Here is a 20,818-nt window from a genome sequence, read left to right as displayed (position 1 = left end):
TAAAAGCTGGTAGGCCCCGCTTTACGTTCACCCTCCTAGTAATGAGATGCAGTGACAGTGACGTAGATGCCGCCGTCACGTGCTGGCTCGCGCACTGCTGCACTCAAGGGGTTAAAGGGCGACGGGCTCTCAGCTTTGGGACCGAGGCCGCTGTGCACGTGCCTGGCGCGGGTTTCCAAGCACCTCCAAATGGCGCAGGGGCTTGGGCCGGGCTTGCTTATTGCTGAATTGGACTAGTGCGAGTTGTTCTCAGAAAACAGGACTGGGATTTATTTTGGAGACTCTCGGGACGCCGTTGCCATGGCAAGAGCTGTTTCCCCCAATTACCCATCCCTCGTTCCCCCCAGCGATGGGGGCACGTTTTGTTGCCTTCAATTCTCACTTGCTCAGCTGCTCCGCGGCTGGAAGCCCGGCTTTTGCCGGAGCGGCGCGGCGGGGAGAAGCCGAAGCAGTCGGGACTATGTCGCAGTTTGAAAATGAGAGGCGCGCTTCAGGCCCGTTCCCCAGCTGTCGGAGTCTGGAACACTGGACAGGTTCCCATTATCGAGTGGCGGCTGGGAGCCCTGCCCGCGTCTCAACAAAATAAGTTTATTCGTGGATTGCAGCAACTGCCGCGTGCCAAGAAATCCAAGCCTCGCCTTACCTAATGCGCCATAACCAGTGCTCGGGGAAAACGCCGCTGTTTGATGAGCTTTTTTACAGTATCGCGAGCAGCGTGCGGATAAATGCATTTTTATTTAAGCTTCCAGATAATGTAGCATCAGCCCTTGGGATTCTGGGTAAAAAAACGAACTGTTCTGGAGATACTTAATTCACTAGCGCGTCCTCATATATTTCCAAATTAATGGGATTTAAAGGATGTCATCACATAGAAGGCCCTTCTTATCGAATAAATAAAAAAACACGCAGTTATTTTTCAGAGAACCACATATGTTCATCCTTTCTCTTTGACGTTAAGTGGGGCAGACACCCTCCATCTACGCACCCCCGCCCACCCTGTTTGTCTTTGTGGGGTAATGTCTCACAAACTGCATCTTTTCTCCAGCCTTCTCTTCATCGCTTTTCTTATATTCAATTTGGTTCCTCCCCTTCTTTCTCAACTTTTGTTTTCTTTACCTCATCCTTTAGATCTGCTTATACCGTAGAAGAACTACTCCCTGCCTTTCTCCCAGTACCTCTATCCCTAAGTATAACTGTGTGCCTCTGTTCATACTTATACCTCAGTACTGTTGCTCAGTGCTTGAAATAGAAAAATAGAAGTGCAGGTACTCCGTACCAGAGTACCAGCTTCTTTCTGAGAAATGCAAGTACTCTCCCAATTAAAAATATTACGTCTCTCTTGCGTAGAGCCGGTACTCTCCTTCTCAAAATAAAAAAGTGCTGGTACTCAGCACCAGACAGTACTGGCGCATTTAAAGCACTGCTGTTGCTCCCAGCAGCACCATAATACCACTACTCATACCTAGTACCCTAACATGTAGCCTAGCACCTCTACTTATGCCAATGCCGTAGAGCGTCTACTCATGCCTTTCCCTTATCTTCTCACCCCTAGCTGTACCTCTGCCTGTACGTACCCCTTGCACCTCTACTCATGCCCATGCAATAGTGGCTACTCATGCTGTTACCTAATATTTCGACCCCTAGCTGTACCTCAGTACCTCTGCCTGTATGTATACCCTAGCACCTCTACTCATGCCCATGCAATAGAGGCTACTCATGCTGTTACCTAATATTTCGACCCCCAGCTGTACCTCAGTACCTCTGCCTGTATGTATACCCTAGCACCTCTACTCATGCCCATGCAATAGAGTGGCTACTCGTGCTGTTACCTAATATTTCGACCCCCAGCTGTACCTTAGTACCTCTGCCTGTACGTATACCCTAGCACCTCTACTCATGCCCGTGCCATAGAGTGGCAACCCTTGCCTTTACCAAATATTTCGACGCCCAGCTGTATCTCAGTACCTCTGCCTGTATGCACACCCTAGCACCTCTACTCATGCCCATACCCTAGGGCATCTACCCATGCCTTGATTTTGTATCCCGACCCCTAGCTGTACCATAGTACATCTACCTGAACCTGTAACCTTACACCTCTACTCGTGGCAATATCCTAGAGCGGATATCCATGCCATTTCCCACTATCTCAACACCTAGCTGTACCCTAGTACCTCAGCTTATTGCTACATCCTACCATTTCTGCTCATGCCCATACCCTAGAGCCTCACCCATGCTATTACCCATTACCGCTACCCAATCCGTATGTAGTCCTAGTGGGAAAATATTTTGGCCTTGCTTAGATTTTTTTCGCCACTAGCCTTTAATTCCATGCATCATCCTAGTCAAAAGAGGGCTACTAAAAAATGATTGTGACAATGGGAGGCTTGAAGTTTGCCGGTTCAGCACCCCATCTGAGGGGGGTCGTTTACAATTCATTATAGTAGTTCTTTCACCATCTGTGAGCTCAGAAGTCGTTTGTTACAGTGTGGCGGGCATTGGATCTTACAAGGAGGCAATTTTATTATCTTTGCCTCACCTGGCTGTGGAACTGTTCCTGAATTGGCTATTCAGAGAAATTTATCTGGGAATCAGAGCAGTTCAGATTTTGGGATAATTGTAAACCAAGGACATGCAGCTCCTCCTTGGACGAGCCCTCCTCCATCCAGTTGCCTATGTTGTCAGGCTCAATTTTGTTCCAAAAATACATCAGTAATAACTGAACTAACCATCAGAAGGTCTTTACTGCGTTATTTTGATTATTTAGTTTACAGTAACTTATCATCTATTAAATATGGTTTGAAAATCCTTTCTTAGGATTGCATAATCGTTTGAGATCCGAAGTGTACTACTTGGTGGTCGGGGTGTGAAATTGCGCTGCTAGAGGTAGACTAGGAACTGTCTTAACCAGTGTATCCTTGATTCAAGTATCCAGCTTCTAAGTAAGAGCACATGAAACATAGTTGGCATCTCTATGGGTGTCCTTGTCTGCTGAGTGGGACATGTAGAGGCTGACTTGTGTAATTGATCTGGCAGCAGCATATTGGGTCAGGTCTCAAAGATCTGCCCAATGTTACTTTCTAGTGAGCAGGATTAGGGATAACACAGTCATGCCCTCTAACTTTATGAATATTTCTTCCAAAAGATGTTCTAGATTTTATGGACCCACCTCTATTTGATTTAAATCGCTTGAATGGCTCTAAAAGATCAAAACTTGTGTATGCTTGGGGGCGTCTGTTGAAGCATTCAAATCTCACAGTAAGTTTCATCATTAGTACCCCAGATATGGTGAAAGATGGTTTTCCAAAGATTCCAGTGTAACACTTGGATCTTGCCAATGCTTGGCCTCTGGACATGTAGTCTCACCGCATGGCCGAACTGTTCTTGCGAGGTAAAGGATTTCCACTCCACACTGACCATCACATAAAAACCAGCATATTTTGCTAGTTGTTGGGACTTAAGACAAACAAGCATTGGCAAAGCCAATAGGTCTCTCCTATGCAAGAGCTATTGGCTTTGCCAGTGTGTTTTAGGTATCAAACTGATTTGTATATAAACATGTTCTTAGTTGTAATTTTTTTGTTTAAGAAAAATATATATTTAATATGCAAATAGATACAAAAAAATCCACAAAACTATACTATTCCTTAACTACCCAAATTCTGGCCTCTTTAAAGTGAAAAATAGCAAAAACTGCATGTGTATTTTTATCTAAGAATTAAAACAGGTACATGTGCACAGATATAAATGTATGATTCTTGATTTGTTTTTTACGGGGGCAGGTTCCTTGCCCAACCAACAGCGTCACATGAATAAACACTTTAGAAGGATGAAATACCTTGTTCAACTTTGTTTAGACATTAGTGGCCTTGCAGCGGTGCCCTGTTGATGCTTGAGAGCTCATGTTAATTGGTGTCCGTTTATAAACTGAAGCTTAGATTGTAGTGTCGCCAAATATTTTCAAGGGTAATAGCTGAGAAGGTTTAGTATCGGCACTAAATTGTTAACCTAGTCCTTGTAACAGCAGACCTTGAGCAGTGGGAGAAGAGACTGGGACAAAGATCTGCTGTCTGGTGCAGAAATAAAGTGGGCACTTCGCCAAATTTCACAAGCAAACTATACAAAAAAACAACAAAACAAAACAACACAGAGTAAAGCTGGGCGGCTTGACTGCAACGGTATGGCCCTGCGAAAGTGGCACCCGTCAAAATAGGTCACTTTAAGGCACAGAGCAGCAATGTGAATTTAAACAGAAAAAATAGATAAAAGGGAAACCTAAAATTAAAGAATTGATCCACACGACATAGGAACACTTCTAAACTTTGCGCTGCAAAGCAGCTTTAGCGCAACAAAAGCCGCTGGACAAGAAACCTGCATAACATAATAATCAGGGAGTTAACTTAGTCCATTGAATTCTACTGCACGCAACTGTGAAAAATTACCACTGTGTGATTCATTAAGAGAAAGAGCATGTGAGACAATAAAGTGGCACTGGCTTGTGCACACAGCAGCCATGGTAGCCTGCTTTCTGAACTCTGTCTTACATTTACCAGGCCTCACACAACTTATGTTGTTTAGCGCTATGAGGCAGGACTGTGGAGAGTCAAAAAAAACACACACTAACATAATTCAGCAATTGCACTCCAAACTTGGAAGCAGTTCACAGTGAATTCAACAAAAATGATGCCTGCAAGGTGAGTGTGCCATGTGAACAAAAAAATTATTACATCATATCTAAATCTGCATACAGTAACAGTTTACATTTTAGGAAAACAATATTTGTGGAACAATCACTTAATATTTTTCTATTATTTTTTACTATACTGGTCCTCGATATTCATCTACCATTGTATGGCGCTGGAGGAGGAACTGATCCTCCAGCACTCCACGCAGGTAACAAGGCAAGAGATATACTTTTAACGAACATCAGAAAGCCAAAAGAAGGTCATGCTGGGTCTTACAGAGAGCTAGTGTGAAATCAAATTGGAAATGCATACTAGAAACTGATTTTCCAAAAATGAAAATGAAAAGATAGCGAACTTTGATAATATACATTAGTTCGCGGAAAAGAACTAGATGAAATTCTTAAGTACATCGATTTACAAACGCAATTGTATACTCACACATATGGGCTGCAATGAGTAGAAGGTAGATCCACACTTTAATAGACTGAGCCAAAGAGTTGGCTCCTAAGCTGACTGATGATGTATGAGGTCACTTTTTGGAGGTATTGACTGATACGCAGGCTTCAGCCCGTCATGTGATTCCATCAAGTCTGGATACCGCAGACTCCGTCACCAGGGTAATTGGCTCTAAGGTGGCTACTAGGAGGCACGCCTGGTTGAGAAGTCTACGGTTTCTTCTGAGATGAGCTGCAACCACCCTCAACTCCAGATCCTGCACATTTATGCCTGGAGATTGAACGGGTCAACCTGAGTTCTTTCTCTCTCCCACCAGATGTGGTGGAAGTTACTTTATCGGCCAGAAGACACTCCACCAAATCTGTTTATTCCTGTAGATGGGCCAGATTTGTGAAGTGGTGTGGAGAGAGGTAGATTGATCCCTTAAAGGCCCATTTATTTGATGTTCTTAGCTTTTCACTTTCCTTGGTCCAGCAAGGTTGGGCTGTGACTACAGTTAAGGGTTACTTGTCGGCTTTATCAGCCTTCCTTTGTTTGCCAGACCAGCCTTCGTTGTTCAAGTCTCCCATAGTTATGAGGTTCATTAAGGGCCTCACTAATACATTTCCTCCTAGTCCCTTTATTATGCCTGAGTGGAACTTAACTTTGGTTCTGACTTTCCTGATGGGTTCTCCGTTTGAGCCTCTTCTTAGTTGCCCTTTGAGGCTTTTCACAGTTAAAACAGTTCTTTCTAATTGCTATTACCACTGCCAGGAGGGTAAGTGAGCTTCAGGCTCTTTGTTTTAAGCCTCCATTTACAACCATCCATGTAGACAAGATGGTTCTTAAGACCAGAGCTGCTTTCCTGCCTAAGGTGGTTACACCTTTTCATCTGGGGCAGTCTATCACCTTACCTACTTTCTATCCTCCCCTCACCCTTCCAAGGAGGAGGACAGACTTCACTGCCTGGACCCTAGAAGGGCGATCAGCTTCTACTTGGACAGAACCTAGGACTTGAGGCTGGATGATCAGCTCTTCTTTGGTTATGTGAATAGAATGAAGGGCAAAGCTGTCCACAAGCAAACTCTTTCCAGATGGATCATCTTGTGCATCAAGATATGCTACGCCTTGGCCAAGAAGGAGCCGCCTGAAGGTATTAGAGCTCATTCTACTAGAGCTAAATCTTCGTCTTCAGCTTTTGCTAGAGTTGTCCCTGTGGTAGACCTATGTAAGGCGGCAACAATGGCCTCCCTCCACACTTTTGCACAGCATTATTGCTTGTATTCAGAGGTGAGGAGGGACGGCCATTTTGCACGTTCTGTACTCTAGGACTTTTTGGTATAGGTAAGTGGACACCCTCCTCCGGGAGAGGGTCTGCTTGGAGATTCAATTACAAAGGTGAGGTGAGGTGAGGAATCCACAGGCAGATGTATCCATCAGAAGAACAAATTACTTACCTTCATTAACGCTTTTTCTGGTGCATACGGTATCTGCCTGTGGATTACACACTGACCCACCCTCCTCCCCGTTGTCTAACTACGTATACCGAAAAGGGTTTTTGTGCATGACATTCTCGTATTTTTATGTCATTTGCATTGCTATGAGGCTTGTCGCTAGGAAATGTCTTGGCTTTAACTGTTACTGTTTTCCTTCTACTTTCATTCACATACTGTGTATATTTGTGTTTGTATTGTGTATACTTGCAATATGTTGGTGGTCCACCCGTTCGCCTCGAAGGCATGGAAAAAATGGGTAGAACTGAAGTCAGCACACCAACGAGGTATTCTTATGGCTTCGGTGACGCGAGCCGAGCTGTGCTTTTGTGACGTCCTCGTTAATGTGGGAGAACTATGAAAAAGTTTCGGTGGAGTGCTGCTGCAGGGGTAATTCAAAAGGTGAGGAATCCACAGGCGGATACTGCATTGACCAGAAAAAGCATTGCAGAAGGTAAGTAAATTGGCTCTCAGACAGTCCGAGCGTCAGTGGAGATGCAATTATTGCCCCCTACTGAGGGATCGATATAGGTCTCTCCTAAACAACTACAAGAGAGCTATCCTCTCGGCCAAATTAGAATACTTCTCTGGTAAAATCCTATTAGAGGCCAGTAAATCCAAGGAGATTTTCTCCATCGTCCACAATCTGGCCGCATCTGACATAGTCAATCCCAATCCTGTCCCTTTCCCAAGCTCTCTGTCTTTCCTTGAATGATTTCTTTCTTGAGAAGATTGTTAACATCAAACGGAACATCCCCCTGCCATCTTCTCCTCTTCCGTCCCCCTCCCTCCCCCCTCTGTCCTTCTCTCTCAATCACTTTTCATCCATCTCAAAGGAATCCTTTCTTGCCCTGCTCAGGAAAGTCAAATCAGGCTCCCCTGCTGACTGTGGACCGGCTCGCATCTTAAGGGAGCTGTTTTCTGCTTGCCCTGACCCTCCTCTATCCCTTCTTAATGCATCCATTTCTCAGGGCATAGTTCCATCCTCCTTTAAATCGGCCACAGTCATTCCTATTTTTAAAAAACCTGTCTCTGACCCCACTCTCCCTGCTAATTTCAGGCCCATTTCCCTGCTCCCTTATTTAGGCAAGATTCTGGAGAGCCATATAACTCCTTGCCTGTCAATCTACATCGAGGACAACCATCTTCTGGCCTCTCATCAAGCAGGCTTTCGCCTGGTCCACTCGACCGAATCCGTGGTCCTCTCCGTCCTGGACGAGCTGAAGAACAAGGCTGAATCTAACTCCCCTCAAGCGTTGGTGCTCCTTGATCTGTCTGCTGCTTTTGACACGGTCGACCACTCCATCCTCCTCAACCGTGTCAGGGCAGCGGGCATCCAGGGCACCGCTCTTTCCTGGCTCGTTTCATTTCTTCAAGGCCGGACGCAGGCTCTCCGTCTCTCCGGTTTCTCTGCCCCCTCCCGATCGTTGCCCTGCGGGGTTCCCCAAGGTTCTTCCCTTTCCCCTCTTCTTTTTAACCTTTATATCTATCCCCTTATAGTTTCTCTGCTCAACATGGAGGTCTCCGTGTATAATTACGCCGATGACCTTCAGCTTGTTTTTGATCGCTCCCCCTCCCCTGACTCCCTTCTTAAATTTCAAACCACACTCATTTTTATTTCTGATTGGATGAATCAAAACCACCTTAAGCTTAATCCGGACAAAACGGAGTTGGTCCTGACTGGTGGTTCCACCAGTCCTTGGACTCCTGCCTTCTGGCCTTCCATCTTTGGTCCTCCCCCGGTTCCCTCTGCTTCAGTCAGAACCTTGGGAATCAAAATCAGCCAGGACCTCTCCATGCGTCCTCAAGTTAGCTCTGTTGTCTCATCCTGCTTTCTGTCCCTCAGGATTATCCGCAAGATTTCCAGTTTTTTTCCCTTGATGCCCTTAAAATTATTGTTCTGGCCATGATTCTCTCAAGGTTGGACTACGGGAACTGCTTGTACATGGGTATTCTTGCCTACGAGCTGCAGCGCCTTCAGCCCATCCAGAATCAGTCCGCCCGCCTTATCCACCGACTTCCTAAGTTTCACCATATCACTCCTTTACTTAAGTCCCTCCACTGGCTCCCCATCCTGCAGAGAACTCTCTTCAAGATGGGCTGTATGGTCTTCATGGCCCATGCTCGTATGGCCCCGGTTTTCATTAATTCTATGATCACCCCTTATCTCCCCTGCCGCAATCTCCGTTCCTCTAGCCAGGCACTGCTTAGTGTCCCCCATTTCTGTAAGTCCAGAGCAGGCGGCACTAGGTTTTCCACACTTGCCTCCCGCTTCTGGAACAGTCTCCCATTTACCATCAGGTCCATCACTGTCTACCTGCACTTCCGTAAGGCGCTCAAAACCCACCGGTTTGCTCAAGCCCTTTCTACTTAGTAATCCCCTGGTGCCCCCTCTAACTGCCATTGTTAATCATCCAGCGCCAGGAAGCTGCTTGGTCACAGTGCGCTCTACAAATACTTTCAACTTTAAACTTTAAACTTTCAAGTAACTTATTTGTCAGTTTTTTGGGAGCTCAGCATTGATAGTTACCCAGGTGCATGCTGGTGTTTGATTTGTTGTGGAGAACTTTGCATTGTTAAGTTCCCAGGTGCCTGCTGATGTTTCCCTGCATGCCTGCATTGTTAGGTACCCATGTGCGTGCTGATGCTTTCACTTATGTCTGGTTGTTGGAAGCTCTGCATTGTTAGGTACCCAGGTGCATGCAGGTGCTTCAGTCTATGCCTGGTTTTGGGGAGATTTCCTTTGCTAAGGCCCCAGGTACACGTAAGCATATAGTTAATATTGTAGCAGTAACTAGCTAGTAACTTCACCTCATAGTAGAGTAGGGGAAATTGGCCTGTAAGAACTGCAACTTGTCAGCGGTTTCCTTCCTTGAGGATACCCGCTATCAGTGCTGTTCTCTGGTTGTGGGCAGGACACAGTTCTCTCCCATCTCCCCTGGCATAGCCAGCAAATAGGTCGAGATTGTGCTCGGTGTGCATCTAAAAATTTCTGCCGGTAGGCTGTTTGGGCCCGCCACTTTTCCTGATTGTAAGGATCAAGTCGCATTTCCGATTTCCTCTACAGTCAGGTCTCCCTCTAACATTTCCATATTCATGGAAGTAGGCTTCGTTAAGCGTATATCCTGAAGGAAATCTGTGCATTCCTCCTCCGTCTTATTGGTCTCTGGGGTATATAGCTCCTCGTAGTAAGTAGCAAATACTTCTGCTATCTCCCACCCAGTCTTTTGGTGTTGCCCATCTGCGTTTAAAATCAAGGGGACCCATCTATTACCTGTTCTCCCTTTATTTAGACATGCTAGAAGTTTGCTGGCCTTGTCCCCCACTTCATATAGTTGGTGCTGGGTTGCCAAAGCTTGCATCCTTCGCACTGTCTTCCTGTATGTCCCTCAAATCTTTTTGTTGCATTTGGAGCTGATGCTATATTGGATATCCTGGACTCTAGAGCTGAATTTTAAAGTGGCCTCTTTCCTGGCCGTCCCAGTCACACATTGGCCCTGGAGTCCACTGAGCCCACGTTTTCGGTGAAGAAGTGGTCGACTCCCTTCCTAACATCTGCTGATAATTTTTCATCTGTTAGGTACCATGGATCTATCCTCGGGGGGAAGAGCATAGTCCCCCCTAGGGCCTCTCAAGGCCACCTCAACTGGTGCGTTGGGTGACACCCCCCTTGCCACATGTGGAGCCTCTGCGAAGTCCCCCAGGCCCTCTGTCGGTGTAAGTAAGTAGTCTAGTCTGGACAGGCTGCCATTGGCTGCCGATAGGTGTGTGTACTGTTTGGTAGTGGGTTACTGACATCTCCAGATATCATTAAGGCCCAAGGCCACCAGAAAGTCTCTTAGGAGGCCCGCTTTCCTCCCAGTGGTGGACCCACCCATAGTGTCCAATTCCGTAGAGACTAAATCGTTCATGTCCTCCAACCCCACCCCCCGGCCCAATAATCAGGCGCCTCAGGGAGCTCTAGAAGTCTGCACCCCAACATATTAAGGGTGGGTGTTTGTAGTCCCGGTCGGACGTACACAGAGCAGAGATTGAGTTGTCTCCCCTCCAAGTGGCCACTTAACGCACTATGTCTCCCAAGTGGGTTTGTCCACTCCTCATTCACTTGAAGGGGAAGGGAGGCTTTGCATAGGATTCCTACCCGCCTCAACCCAGTGGTGTACCCTGAGTGGGCCGGCAATAAGTAGCCAAAGCGATTCAGTGCCTTACATCGGTTACCTCAGAGATGTGTCTCTTGTAACAGGATAAGGTCTGGGGCGTGTCTTTTAATATATTGCAGTACGACTGTCCACTTGATTCTACCATTTAGACCATTTACATTGCAGGACCATATTTTTACATCTCTCCTTATGTTATCTTGGGCCATCACAGTGTGGGCAAATTCTGTCTTCCATCCTCCCCACCTGGTTTTCTGCAGCTTCCGGTGTCCCGGGGGACTTGAGTAATGTGTGGTGTCTAATCCTCTTCAATTTCACTTGAACGCTAAGTTTCTAACTGAAACCCCATATCCCCAACCATCACTACCCTGCTGAATTGACTATAACTTACCTACTTGCAGAGAGCCTGTCGCCCCATTAACAGTTCACACTAAATACACTACTGTGAGGGTTGCCTAAGCCGCTCTGAGTAGGTATAAGCAAGCAAGCTTGTCTAAGACCCATTCTTAATTAGACCTGTGGTTTACCATCTAGATGTCCGCTTTGGAGCCTTCACTAATTGCAGTGTCATTGCTTCCATCTGGAACAAATTCGGAACCAGGTCCTTTGCCTACATCATGCAGTATCTCTTGGGTGTCTCTCACTTTTCACGTAGCACCCCCATTCTGGTCCCTGTGTCCCATCATCATTGTGTCAGGTATCCAGTGAGGTTCCTGTTTCCTGGTGGCCTTGTTGCACTTGTGCCTTCCCGTCGTGGTTTAATTCTCTTTTTGGGAGCCTCGGTCCTTTGCCCCCACGCCAGGAGGCCGTACGCCACACCTCCAGCCACTCCAATGCTTCCTCAGGTGTAGTAAAGTGCCATGTTTCGCTCTCTGCTTTTATACGGAGTCTAGCAGGGAAGAGCCTCGAGTATTTTATGTTTCTCTCTTTTGCAATTCACGCTTTACGCCTTCAAAGCTCACCCGTTTCTGTACTTGTGGTGTAAAGTCTGGAAAGACGCGGATTTGTGTATTTTCAAGGTGTATCTTGCCTCTAGTCCTAGCAGCTTGGAGGATCGCTTCATTGTTGCGATAGTTGAAGAGTTTAGCAATTCTTTTTCGTGGGGGAACACCCGACTTGGGTCAGGGCATTGGCTTCCAGTGCGCCCTCTCAATCAAGAAAAATTTGGATAGTCTTATAGGTTTCAGGGTGTTTACTATAAAGTCTTCCAGGAAGAGGTCTACACTCTGACTCTTGGACCCCTCTGGGACCCCAACCACGGGGATGTTGTTTCTTCTCGCTCTCTCTTATTGAACTTCGAGTTTAGCATCCATTGTCCTGGCCTTCTCGTCAGGAACTGTTCTTGGGCCTTCAGATGTTTAGACGTGGACTGGAGTTGGAGTATTTGGGTCTCTGCCGTTGTGACTTTTTCAGTTAGTTTTTGTAGGTCTGCTCCAATCAGGGTGACCACCGTAGTCACCAAATCTATCTTGGGTTCTAGCGTGACTTTAAGGTCTACTATTGCTGCCATGATTGCTCCTAATGAGGGTTCCGCCACCGCTTCCCCATTTACTGTTATGGTTGATTTTGGGACCGCATAGTTGTCCAGTTTGTTAGACTGGCAAGCCCCTGCCCCTTTGGTTTGATTATCTCCTCTAGCTGTGTGTGCGCAAGTTCTATCTCCTCTGATCTCTCCCAGCTTCTCAGGGCAGGCCTCTGGTGGGTTTCCACAGGAACGCTGCTCCGATGCGTTATGATGTTGTATTCCAGTGGCCTGATCTGTTGCCCCAGCCTCATTAGCAACTCAAGAGCTACCTCAATTGTGAGCGCGGACGCGGTGAAAAAAAATCAGAATACCAGTGTGCCCAAGTATATCGACACTTTGATCTTAAAGACTATGTCTTGTGTTGCAAGTTTCTAACCACAACATTGACTGAGTACCTTGTGAGTTGATCATATTGCTAACTCACCACCATCTACTATTGAGAGACACTGAATGAAAGGTACAACAGGCTCCTACTACTGCCTACAGCCTTGAAAGGGACACTTCTTGAGCTAATTACTGGCGAACCCGCCTGGGCTTTTTTGAGGCTGTAACCCTCTTCCAAGTCCTGATGAAGACCCGCATTGACCTTCCAACAATGCAGAGCCAGGGTTGAAACGTCGACGTTACAATACTTGGAGCAGCTATAGGACTCTGCGATGAGACAAATTCATTGAGTCTGCAGAATTACCTGAAATATCCTGTATCTCTGGCCAATTCTCTCTCCCCCTCCTCTCCCCTCAATCACCCTGTATATATTACACCCTCACGATATCACTGAGCACTAAATGTCACCTTCTTCACATATTATGTGTCACTATGTGCCTTTAACAGCCTTGCAAATATTGAAACAAAGGTATTTATAAAAGATGCAATTAATAAAAAATTCTTGAAATACCCCATATGGTTTGGATTTGGGTTTCTTTTGATTAAACTTGTTTAATTATGACTAGTTCATGTAATAGTCAGAGAAATTTTAAGAAATAGTACGCACCCGACAGAACCAATTGTGTAATTTTTTATTGCTGCCCAGGTTCTGAAGGATACTGGGTGGTTACCCCATTGTAACTAAACTGGTGTGTATCATTGTTGTCAACCATTCTTCTTGCGAAGGAGGGGATGGAGATTTCCAGTGCCGTAAGATACATATTTATGCTGTAGCCAATGCTGTATAAAAAGAGCGACGTTGTGGTTTAGAGTTTTGGGGGGAGTTTTAGGTCATGAAGGAGAATATTAGCAGGGGTAAGTGGAAGACACAAAGGCATTGTGGATCTTAAGGATTACTTACATAAGTCCAAAAAGATTGTACCATTGGACATTCACAGATAATGCGTGTTGAGTCACAATTAGTGTTAGAACATCTCCAGCAATTAGCATGTGAGAGTAGTCCAGCCTTCTGCAGTTTTGCAAGCGACCAATGCGAATCATGAAGGATTTTAAAGAGACCACATTTTCGTCTAGCTTCATGGGTTCCTTTGTCCAAATCTTCTAATATCTCCTCCCACTCTCCAGTAGCGTAACTTAGTGAAAGCCGAGCCTGCCATTTAAGTTCAGAAGGTTGAGAATTAAGGTGTGTCGGAAAGACTTTGTAAAGAACAGATATTACTCCTTTATGTTTGCCCCAGGTATTCAACTTAGATATGATTTGTGAAACTTGAAGAGCCCCAGTAGATAAACCTAGTTGTTTCTTCAAACATTGTTGAAGTTGAATACATTTCAAAGATTGATGTAGTGGAAGATTAAATTATTCTCTTAATTGTGTGAATGATTTACAATCTTCGAACAACAAGAGAGTGAGGGTTTCCGGGTCACTCCTGAACCCTCACTCACCAACCTAGTGGTGACATGCTTCATCATAGGGTTTCCACTGGGGGAACCGAATGTCCCCCCAGTGTGCTGCAACGCCTGATTTACAGCGGAGCTGTTTTTTGTGATGAGATGGTGTGTTGTGCTCAAGTGAGGTGAATGTGAAAATATTTAAAAGATAACAGCTGTACCCTAAATAATTTTATTATATGGTCAGCTGGTACCATTAAAAACCTGTGAACAGGACACTCAGAGGTCTATTTCTTTGAACCACTGTATCCTTTGGAAGTGTAGGTCGACCTGTTTCAGCTGTTTATTGCACTGTTCAGTTCAGCTTTCTTCAGGACCAAAGATGTTTATCCCCGGCGGTCCACGCGCGCTAAGGCGTGTCCTATCCGTGAGGATATTTATGTGAAAACAAAAAACAAAAAGACTCACGGTGTTACCCGTGTGGGCACTTGGGTTGGGTGGATTAAGAAAGGTAGTACCTTCTTAAGACAGGAAGCTAGAATACTGGCAAATATTTTGATATCACAATTCAAAAGTGAGACAGGGCGGCAACTGGCACAAATGAGAGGATCCTTGCCAGGTTTAGGGAGTACTGCAATTATTGCTTTATTTGAGAGATGACCTTATATTCTGCCTCTTGAAATGCATTATGGAGAGATTCAATAATATAATGCCTGGTCCAACGATAAAATTCAGCTGCAAAGCTATCTTCTCCGGGGGCTTTCTGATATGGCAATTTGGATATCTCATTCGTAATCTCATCCCTGCTAATCTCTCCCTCAAGAAGGGCCCTACCTTCATCAGAAAGATGAGGAAGATCTACCTTTGAAAGAAAAGTAACCAGTCCTTTTGAATCTATTTGTGGCCCTGGTATGTAGAGAGATTTGTAAAAAGAAGCACATTTATTTACTATGTCTTGTGGTTTGGTAAGTATACTACCCTGGGATGACCTAATAGCTGGGATGGCCATAGCTGTATATGTTTTTAACATGAAACATACACACACACTTTTTTTATTTTTTAAAGTCAAAATACTTGCGTTTAATATTATTTCTTATGCGGTGTTTATAAAAAAAAGTCCATGAAAATGTGTTGTAGAGCCTGTGAGGGGCCATATTTGATGCTTGACTTTCACCAAGGCTGTGCTGGAGTACACTTACTACTGTTTTGTCACGTATGAGGCTGTAGTAACTTCAGAGGTGTTGTTTGTGAATAGCAACAGGCTTACTCTTTTGTAGCCTGTCCCTACCTAAAGCCCTCCTTATGTTTTTTCTAACCCCTTCCCATTTTGTAGTAGGAATTCCCCATTCTCTAGGCCGCTCTGCCTTATCCCTCCCACATTTACTACTAAAACGTAGATTTTAAAGGGCAGAACTCCCTGCCACTTTGACAGAGCTCTCTGTACAGAAAAGATAGGAGAGACAAGCGAAGGTCTCTGCCCGTTATTTAGTGAAATGCATTTTGTAGTTCATGAGTAGTACTACTGCAGTACGACCTCAGGCCTTAAAAAGTGCAGTTTCTGGTTAGGCTCATTAAAATATTGCTTTATTTAACTGCACCATTTCCACCAACACTTACCAGTTGCACTTTGTATGAAGAAAAATGATGGTGTTTTGCCACTGCATGTCATCTCGATTCAGGTGCAGACTCTCATTTGTGACCAAATAGCGACCAGCGCACTCAAAAGGTGGCCCTAATTAAAGCCCTAACATTTTTCATATTGAGATGGAGTTAAAAATGTTCATATGGCAGTGAAAACTGTTCAAAGCTAAACCTTATACCCTCCTTTAGAGATTGTTGGGACCTTCATTAAATGCTGCGATTCTGGTAATTGTATAATTGAAAACTGTATTTGTGATATTGATAGAATTAAGCATTAATTGAGGAATGACATGGAGTAGCAGTATTTTCCCCTGTTCTGCATTTAAAGGTGGCAATATGTTATCTACTTTCTGCTGGTGATAACTGGCATTAATTCCACTGCAGCGAAGTGGCATTATCCCTTTACATGATGTGGCAATCCCAATTAAAAACAGTTTTGATAAATGCATGCAAATCCACTCATCGTGGATATACCACAAATCTTTTTGCTTCCAATTATCTCAGAACGAGGGTCCTTGTATATGCCTTTTTGTTATACTAATTCTATATTTTCCCTTTTAATTCCTGTTTAACATATCAATACGGTATATATGTGTGGGGTTCGCCAGCTGTGGTGATTTCCGCCCATTTCCCTAACCTCACTGTAAGGTTGACTAGTATGGAGTATTAGAAATGTTCAGACTACCATCTTGTTCCTCTGCATAATTATTTTTGATTATATGACTCCTCTTTCGGCGCAATTCATGTAAAAACTGAAGTGACTAGTTAGTGTTTTATTAATTTCCTGTGCTGCTGGCCCCGATATAGGTGGGTGTAGGTAAAAGTGCGGGACTGCTTTTCCTGTGTGTTTGTAAATTCTCAAACGTCACTGCAGTACTGTGGATAATAAATACATTTCCATCGTCTTTGCTAGGCTCTCTGATACTTCTGTAGGTATGCCGACTTTTCTAATTCCAGCCATAATTTGTGGGCGTAATGTATGGAGGCCTAATGAACTAACAGCTATGAGCATCAAACCTAATACTATGCATTACAGAGCAGTGTGCTTGATTGAATCATGCATAGTTTCTACAATGATTTCCTGGCGTGCTAATTCTTTGAAGGCCAGATAAAATCTTTCTCTTCCCATTTTTGTTCCCCATATGTAGTTTTATGCCTCGGCTTTGAACTGCTAAGGCTTTTTCGCCCTCTCTAGCCATTTCATAACGCACTGCACTGTTTTTGTTTCCTTTTCTAGAAAAAAGAACCATGTCTAGGGCAGATGTGAGCTCGCCGACGCCATCAACAGAGGCTGTCAATGAGACGACCAGCGATGAACTGACTTCTTCCAAATCCACACTCTCATTCGGAAAGAGCACCGTTTCTGGTAGGACATTTTAGGATTTGTCTTCTTCTCCGCACTAAGGGTGGGTGGGGGCTTTAACTAGAGACTCCAACCACAGTATATCAGGTAGCTGCACGGGTAATGGGTGTCCTGGGATAAAATTAAAATACCAAATCATGGACTTTAAAGGCCTTTTTCTGAGTCTTGGCACTTCATGGCCCAGGGATGAATATTTCATGGCATGGACTTCAAGGGCCTATCTGTGAGTCTTGGTGCTTGACGACCCTGGAATGGATGTCACTCTGGGAGTCCACAGGTTGATGGTCTAAGAAAGGAGGATAATATAGCCAAGACCTTTATAGTGACACCTGATCTTCTCTCTTGGTGTAGTGCTTCGTTTTAGGTGAACAAATAAGTCTAGGAGCTATGTTCTTAAAAGGCTGAGAAAACCCGTAAGAGGATATTGCTTAAAGTAAAATGTAAATGTATTTGAGCTTATATAGCGCACAGCTACCCACAAAGGGTTTCCCGGCGCTTGCTTAGGGAACCCGTCCTGGTATTCCCCTGTGAGATAACCCCGGCAGGGTATCCACAAGGTGAAAGCCAGGCATCCCGCCGCGAGTGAGTGCTGTGATCATGTACTGAGCCTGATCGTGGTAATGCACTACCTTTGGCCAGCTTGAGTTAGCTTCTCTGGAGCCCCTGGAGGCGAGGGTTGTCGAATTCTGCCTGTGCATCAGTAGCAGCCTGGTAAAGGATCCACCCGTTCCCTGCTTTCAAGGTTCTTGGTTCAGCTTCTCACAACAGCGCCAACATACTTGATAGACTATTTTCCTTGAATTTCACTTGCAGCCCCGCTGGAATATCAGGTAGTCCTTTTAGAGGTTTCATAGCTTGTGAAAGATTTCAATTTACTACTTAACGGTTACTGCACTTTGCTTATAGTGTTGACCGTGGTTAACACCCTCTGAAGAGGGCCTTGACTGCTGCTAACTGCCTCCCTACAGTTATGATTCCGGGGCCACGGAACATAAGCAAGGGCAGTTATCATCTGTTCATGCCTCCTAACAGGTAATTAGCACCTTCTCCCCCCAAATCTCTCCTAACACAGGCCAGCCTATCAACTAACCCAACTGCTCTGTGCTCCTGTGAACTCCTAGTGGAGGGCGGCAGCAGGAGTAAGTTGCCAGTCTCAGCACTCCAAGGGCGGTTCCAGTGCTGAACAAGACCAAAGTGACAACACACAATCATTGTTCTTAGTGGTTACAAGGTAGATCCCCTCAGCAGCTTTCAGGGCACCCATGAAGGGAGAGAGCCTATGTTCTAGGAGCAATGCCCTTACAGATGAAAGTAGGCTTTATTTGAAAGTACATAAAGCCGTATTGCAAAACTATCGAGAATCATACACACCCTACGGATAGTTAATACATCACAAACCATAGATTCTCTAAAGAAATTAAGTCGCGTGTATCTTGCAGGTAATATCAGTTGTTACTACGCATGCCTTTGCTGCGCATGTTATACAAAGCGTTGACCTTTACAGCATTTCGTGTTACATTGTTGTACTTTATCACGCATATTCTGTGGTAATGACTGATATTCTTTTGATATATAAATATGTATGTGTGTGTGTATATATATCTCAATTATATATTTTTATATATCTCAATTATATATTTTTATATATTTATATTGTTTGTTGAGGGCAGTTACTCACCAAGCCACCATTTTTTTTTTTTTTTTTTTGGAAGGGTAAACCTCAACCCCACCTCCCTTTTTCGAAAGTCCCCGACCTCCCTTTACTACTACCTCCCCAGGAACCCTAAAAGCCCTTTACCTCATGTTACCACTGTCGACCCGAACTCTAAATCCCCTTTACCATCCTACTCACCCTTGATCCGCTAAAAAAAAGCTTCGCTCCCCTCCTGTTAAAGTGACATAACAATATGTTTTGATAAACCGTATCTGCGTGGTAAGGGCCTCCTTTGTGGGGGAAATAGGCCTTTGTGGTCCTTACCAGCGAGGTAAAGACTCTTGTTGTACCATGGTAAAGACCGTGTAGTAAACGTCACATACCTTTTTCAGGCCCCGAGCCGAGCGGGTTAGGTTCCTGTTAGTATGGATAAGAGAGGGGGAGAACAGGTGGCAGATCAGAGAGGAGAGAAGAGGAGGGAAGTGGGGAGGAGAGGAGAGGAGGGGAGGGGAAGGGAAGTGAGGCGAGGAGAGGAGAGGAGAGGAGGGGAGGGGAGGGGAGGGGAAGAGAAGAGAGGCGAGGAGAGGAGAAAAGGGGCCCTATGTTTTGCTTGAGTCTGCGGTTATGAAGCCATGTTTACAATCGGGGAAGGACGCAAGGGTCTGGAGTAAAGCCTGCCCTACAGTACCGGTCGGTTCGGAAAAATAAGAGGTCTCTCGGGAGACTTAGCAATAGCACCATAATAATGTGTTATTATTGAAGGTGTTTTTTGGACGTTTCAGCGCCCCCGCCTTTCTAAATGCTAGTGCCCCTCCCTTGATTATTTCGAGGGCTGTGGTGTTTCTGTGGGTGCACGGAGGCTGCTCAGGCCAGGGCTGTGGCATCCTTGGCCCTTTCCCTGTGTGCCCCGATGGCGCAGAGGCTGCCAACAAACTGTTAATCGGTTCAGAGAAGGAAACATTTAAGCTAAGTGTCTCATTGTTTTTTAAGCATTAGCTTCAAATGATGGAGTACTGGGACGGGGTGCCACGGTGTTGGGGCTCTGTTCTCATTAGTCCTCGTGTCTCCAGGTCCCTTGCCTGGAATATTTCCTTGTAATTTAAGTGATGACTGCGGCTGGTGCGCGCGGTAGTAAAGGGTCCCCGGAGGCAACCAGGTTGAATTGGATTTTCTGCTGCGGTGTGCCTTGCCAGGACGGGCCCTCTGATGCTAAATTCATTAATGGAGGAGCTGGCCTCCTGTTGAGGCGTCCCTCGTCATGGCCAGGGATTCCCTCCAGGACCCGCATTTATTTATGCGTTTTTATATAGCGCGCACTTTACCCAAAGGCGTCAGCGTACTTCACAACAGAGCGAAGTATATTACATAAGACATTCCAAGTAATATGCATGGGGTGACCAAACGAATACCTACAAAACCAAAGGGGATGATGGACGGAGTATTGAAATTTGCAAGCACTCACCCCCAGTCAACTGATCTGGCTTCACTCAAGCTTCATTCCTTAGATCAATCCACCACCCCAGTTCAGACATGGCCATATGTAAATAAGTCTGACCCTGTGCCTCAAAGGAACAGTGCAGCCCGAACTGCCAAGCCATGTCTTCCCTGGACCGGAAACCAGCATCCTGGGTCCGGTTTCTGTCTAATCAGCGTCATCAGCCAGGCTAGCTTGAATCCAGTGGCAAACGTCTGGGCATACCCTGGCGAACAAAGCAAAACCAAAGGGGATTATGGACCGAGTGTTAAACAGTGCAAGAACTCACCCCCAGCCAACTGATCTAGGTTTAGTCCAACATCATCATTGGCCTCATAGGAACATACCCTGTTGGGTATGCCCAGACATGTGGTCCTTTGCTCAGGGAAGACATGGCTTGGCAGTTCGGGCTGGACTGTTCCCATGAGGCACAGGGTCAGACTGATTTGCATATGGCCTTTTCTGAACTAGGGTGGTGGAGTGAGCTAAAGAATGAAGATGGATTAAACCCAGATCAGTTGACTTTGTATTTGTATTTGTTTGCATAGCACTAGAATCGACCCCGAAGTGGTATGTATCCCTGCGCTTAAAGCAGAACTGTAAGGAGAGGCAACATATTCC

General features: G+C 45.3%; 1 protein-coding gene across 1 annotated transcript in view; it reads left to right on the top strand.

Moving 5' to 3' along the window:
- DNAH2 (dynein axonemal heavy chain 2) overlaps positions 1-20,818 on the top strand; it is a 2,538,822-nt gene that overhangs the window by 45,584 nt on the left and 2,472,420 nt on the right. The window contains exon 2 of the mRNA XM_086946066.1: positions 16,944-17,072. Within this exon, the coding sequence (XP_086802192.1) occupies positions 16,955-17,072 (118 nt within the window). The 5' untranslated portion in view covers positions 16,944-16,954. The remainder of the gene's footprint in view (positions 1-16,943; positions 17,073-20,818) is intronic.

Source organism: Lissotriton vulgaris, chromosome 12 (genome assembly GCF_964263255.1).
Source record: "Lissotriton vulgaris chromosome 12, aLisVul1.2, whole genome shotgun sequence".
Classification (NCBI taxonomy): Eukaryota; Metazoa; Chordata; class Amphibia; order Caudata; family Salamandridae; genus Lissotriton; species Lissotriton vulgaris.
Note: the sequence above shows the minus strand (reverse complement) of the source record. Positions and strands in the feature narration are given on the sequence as shown.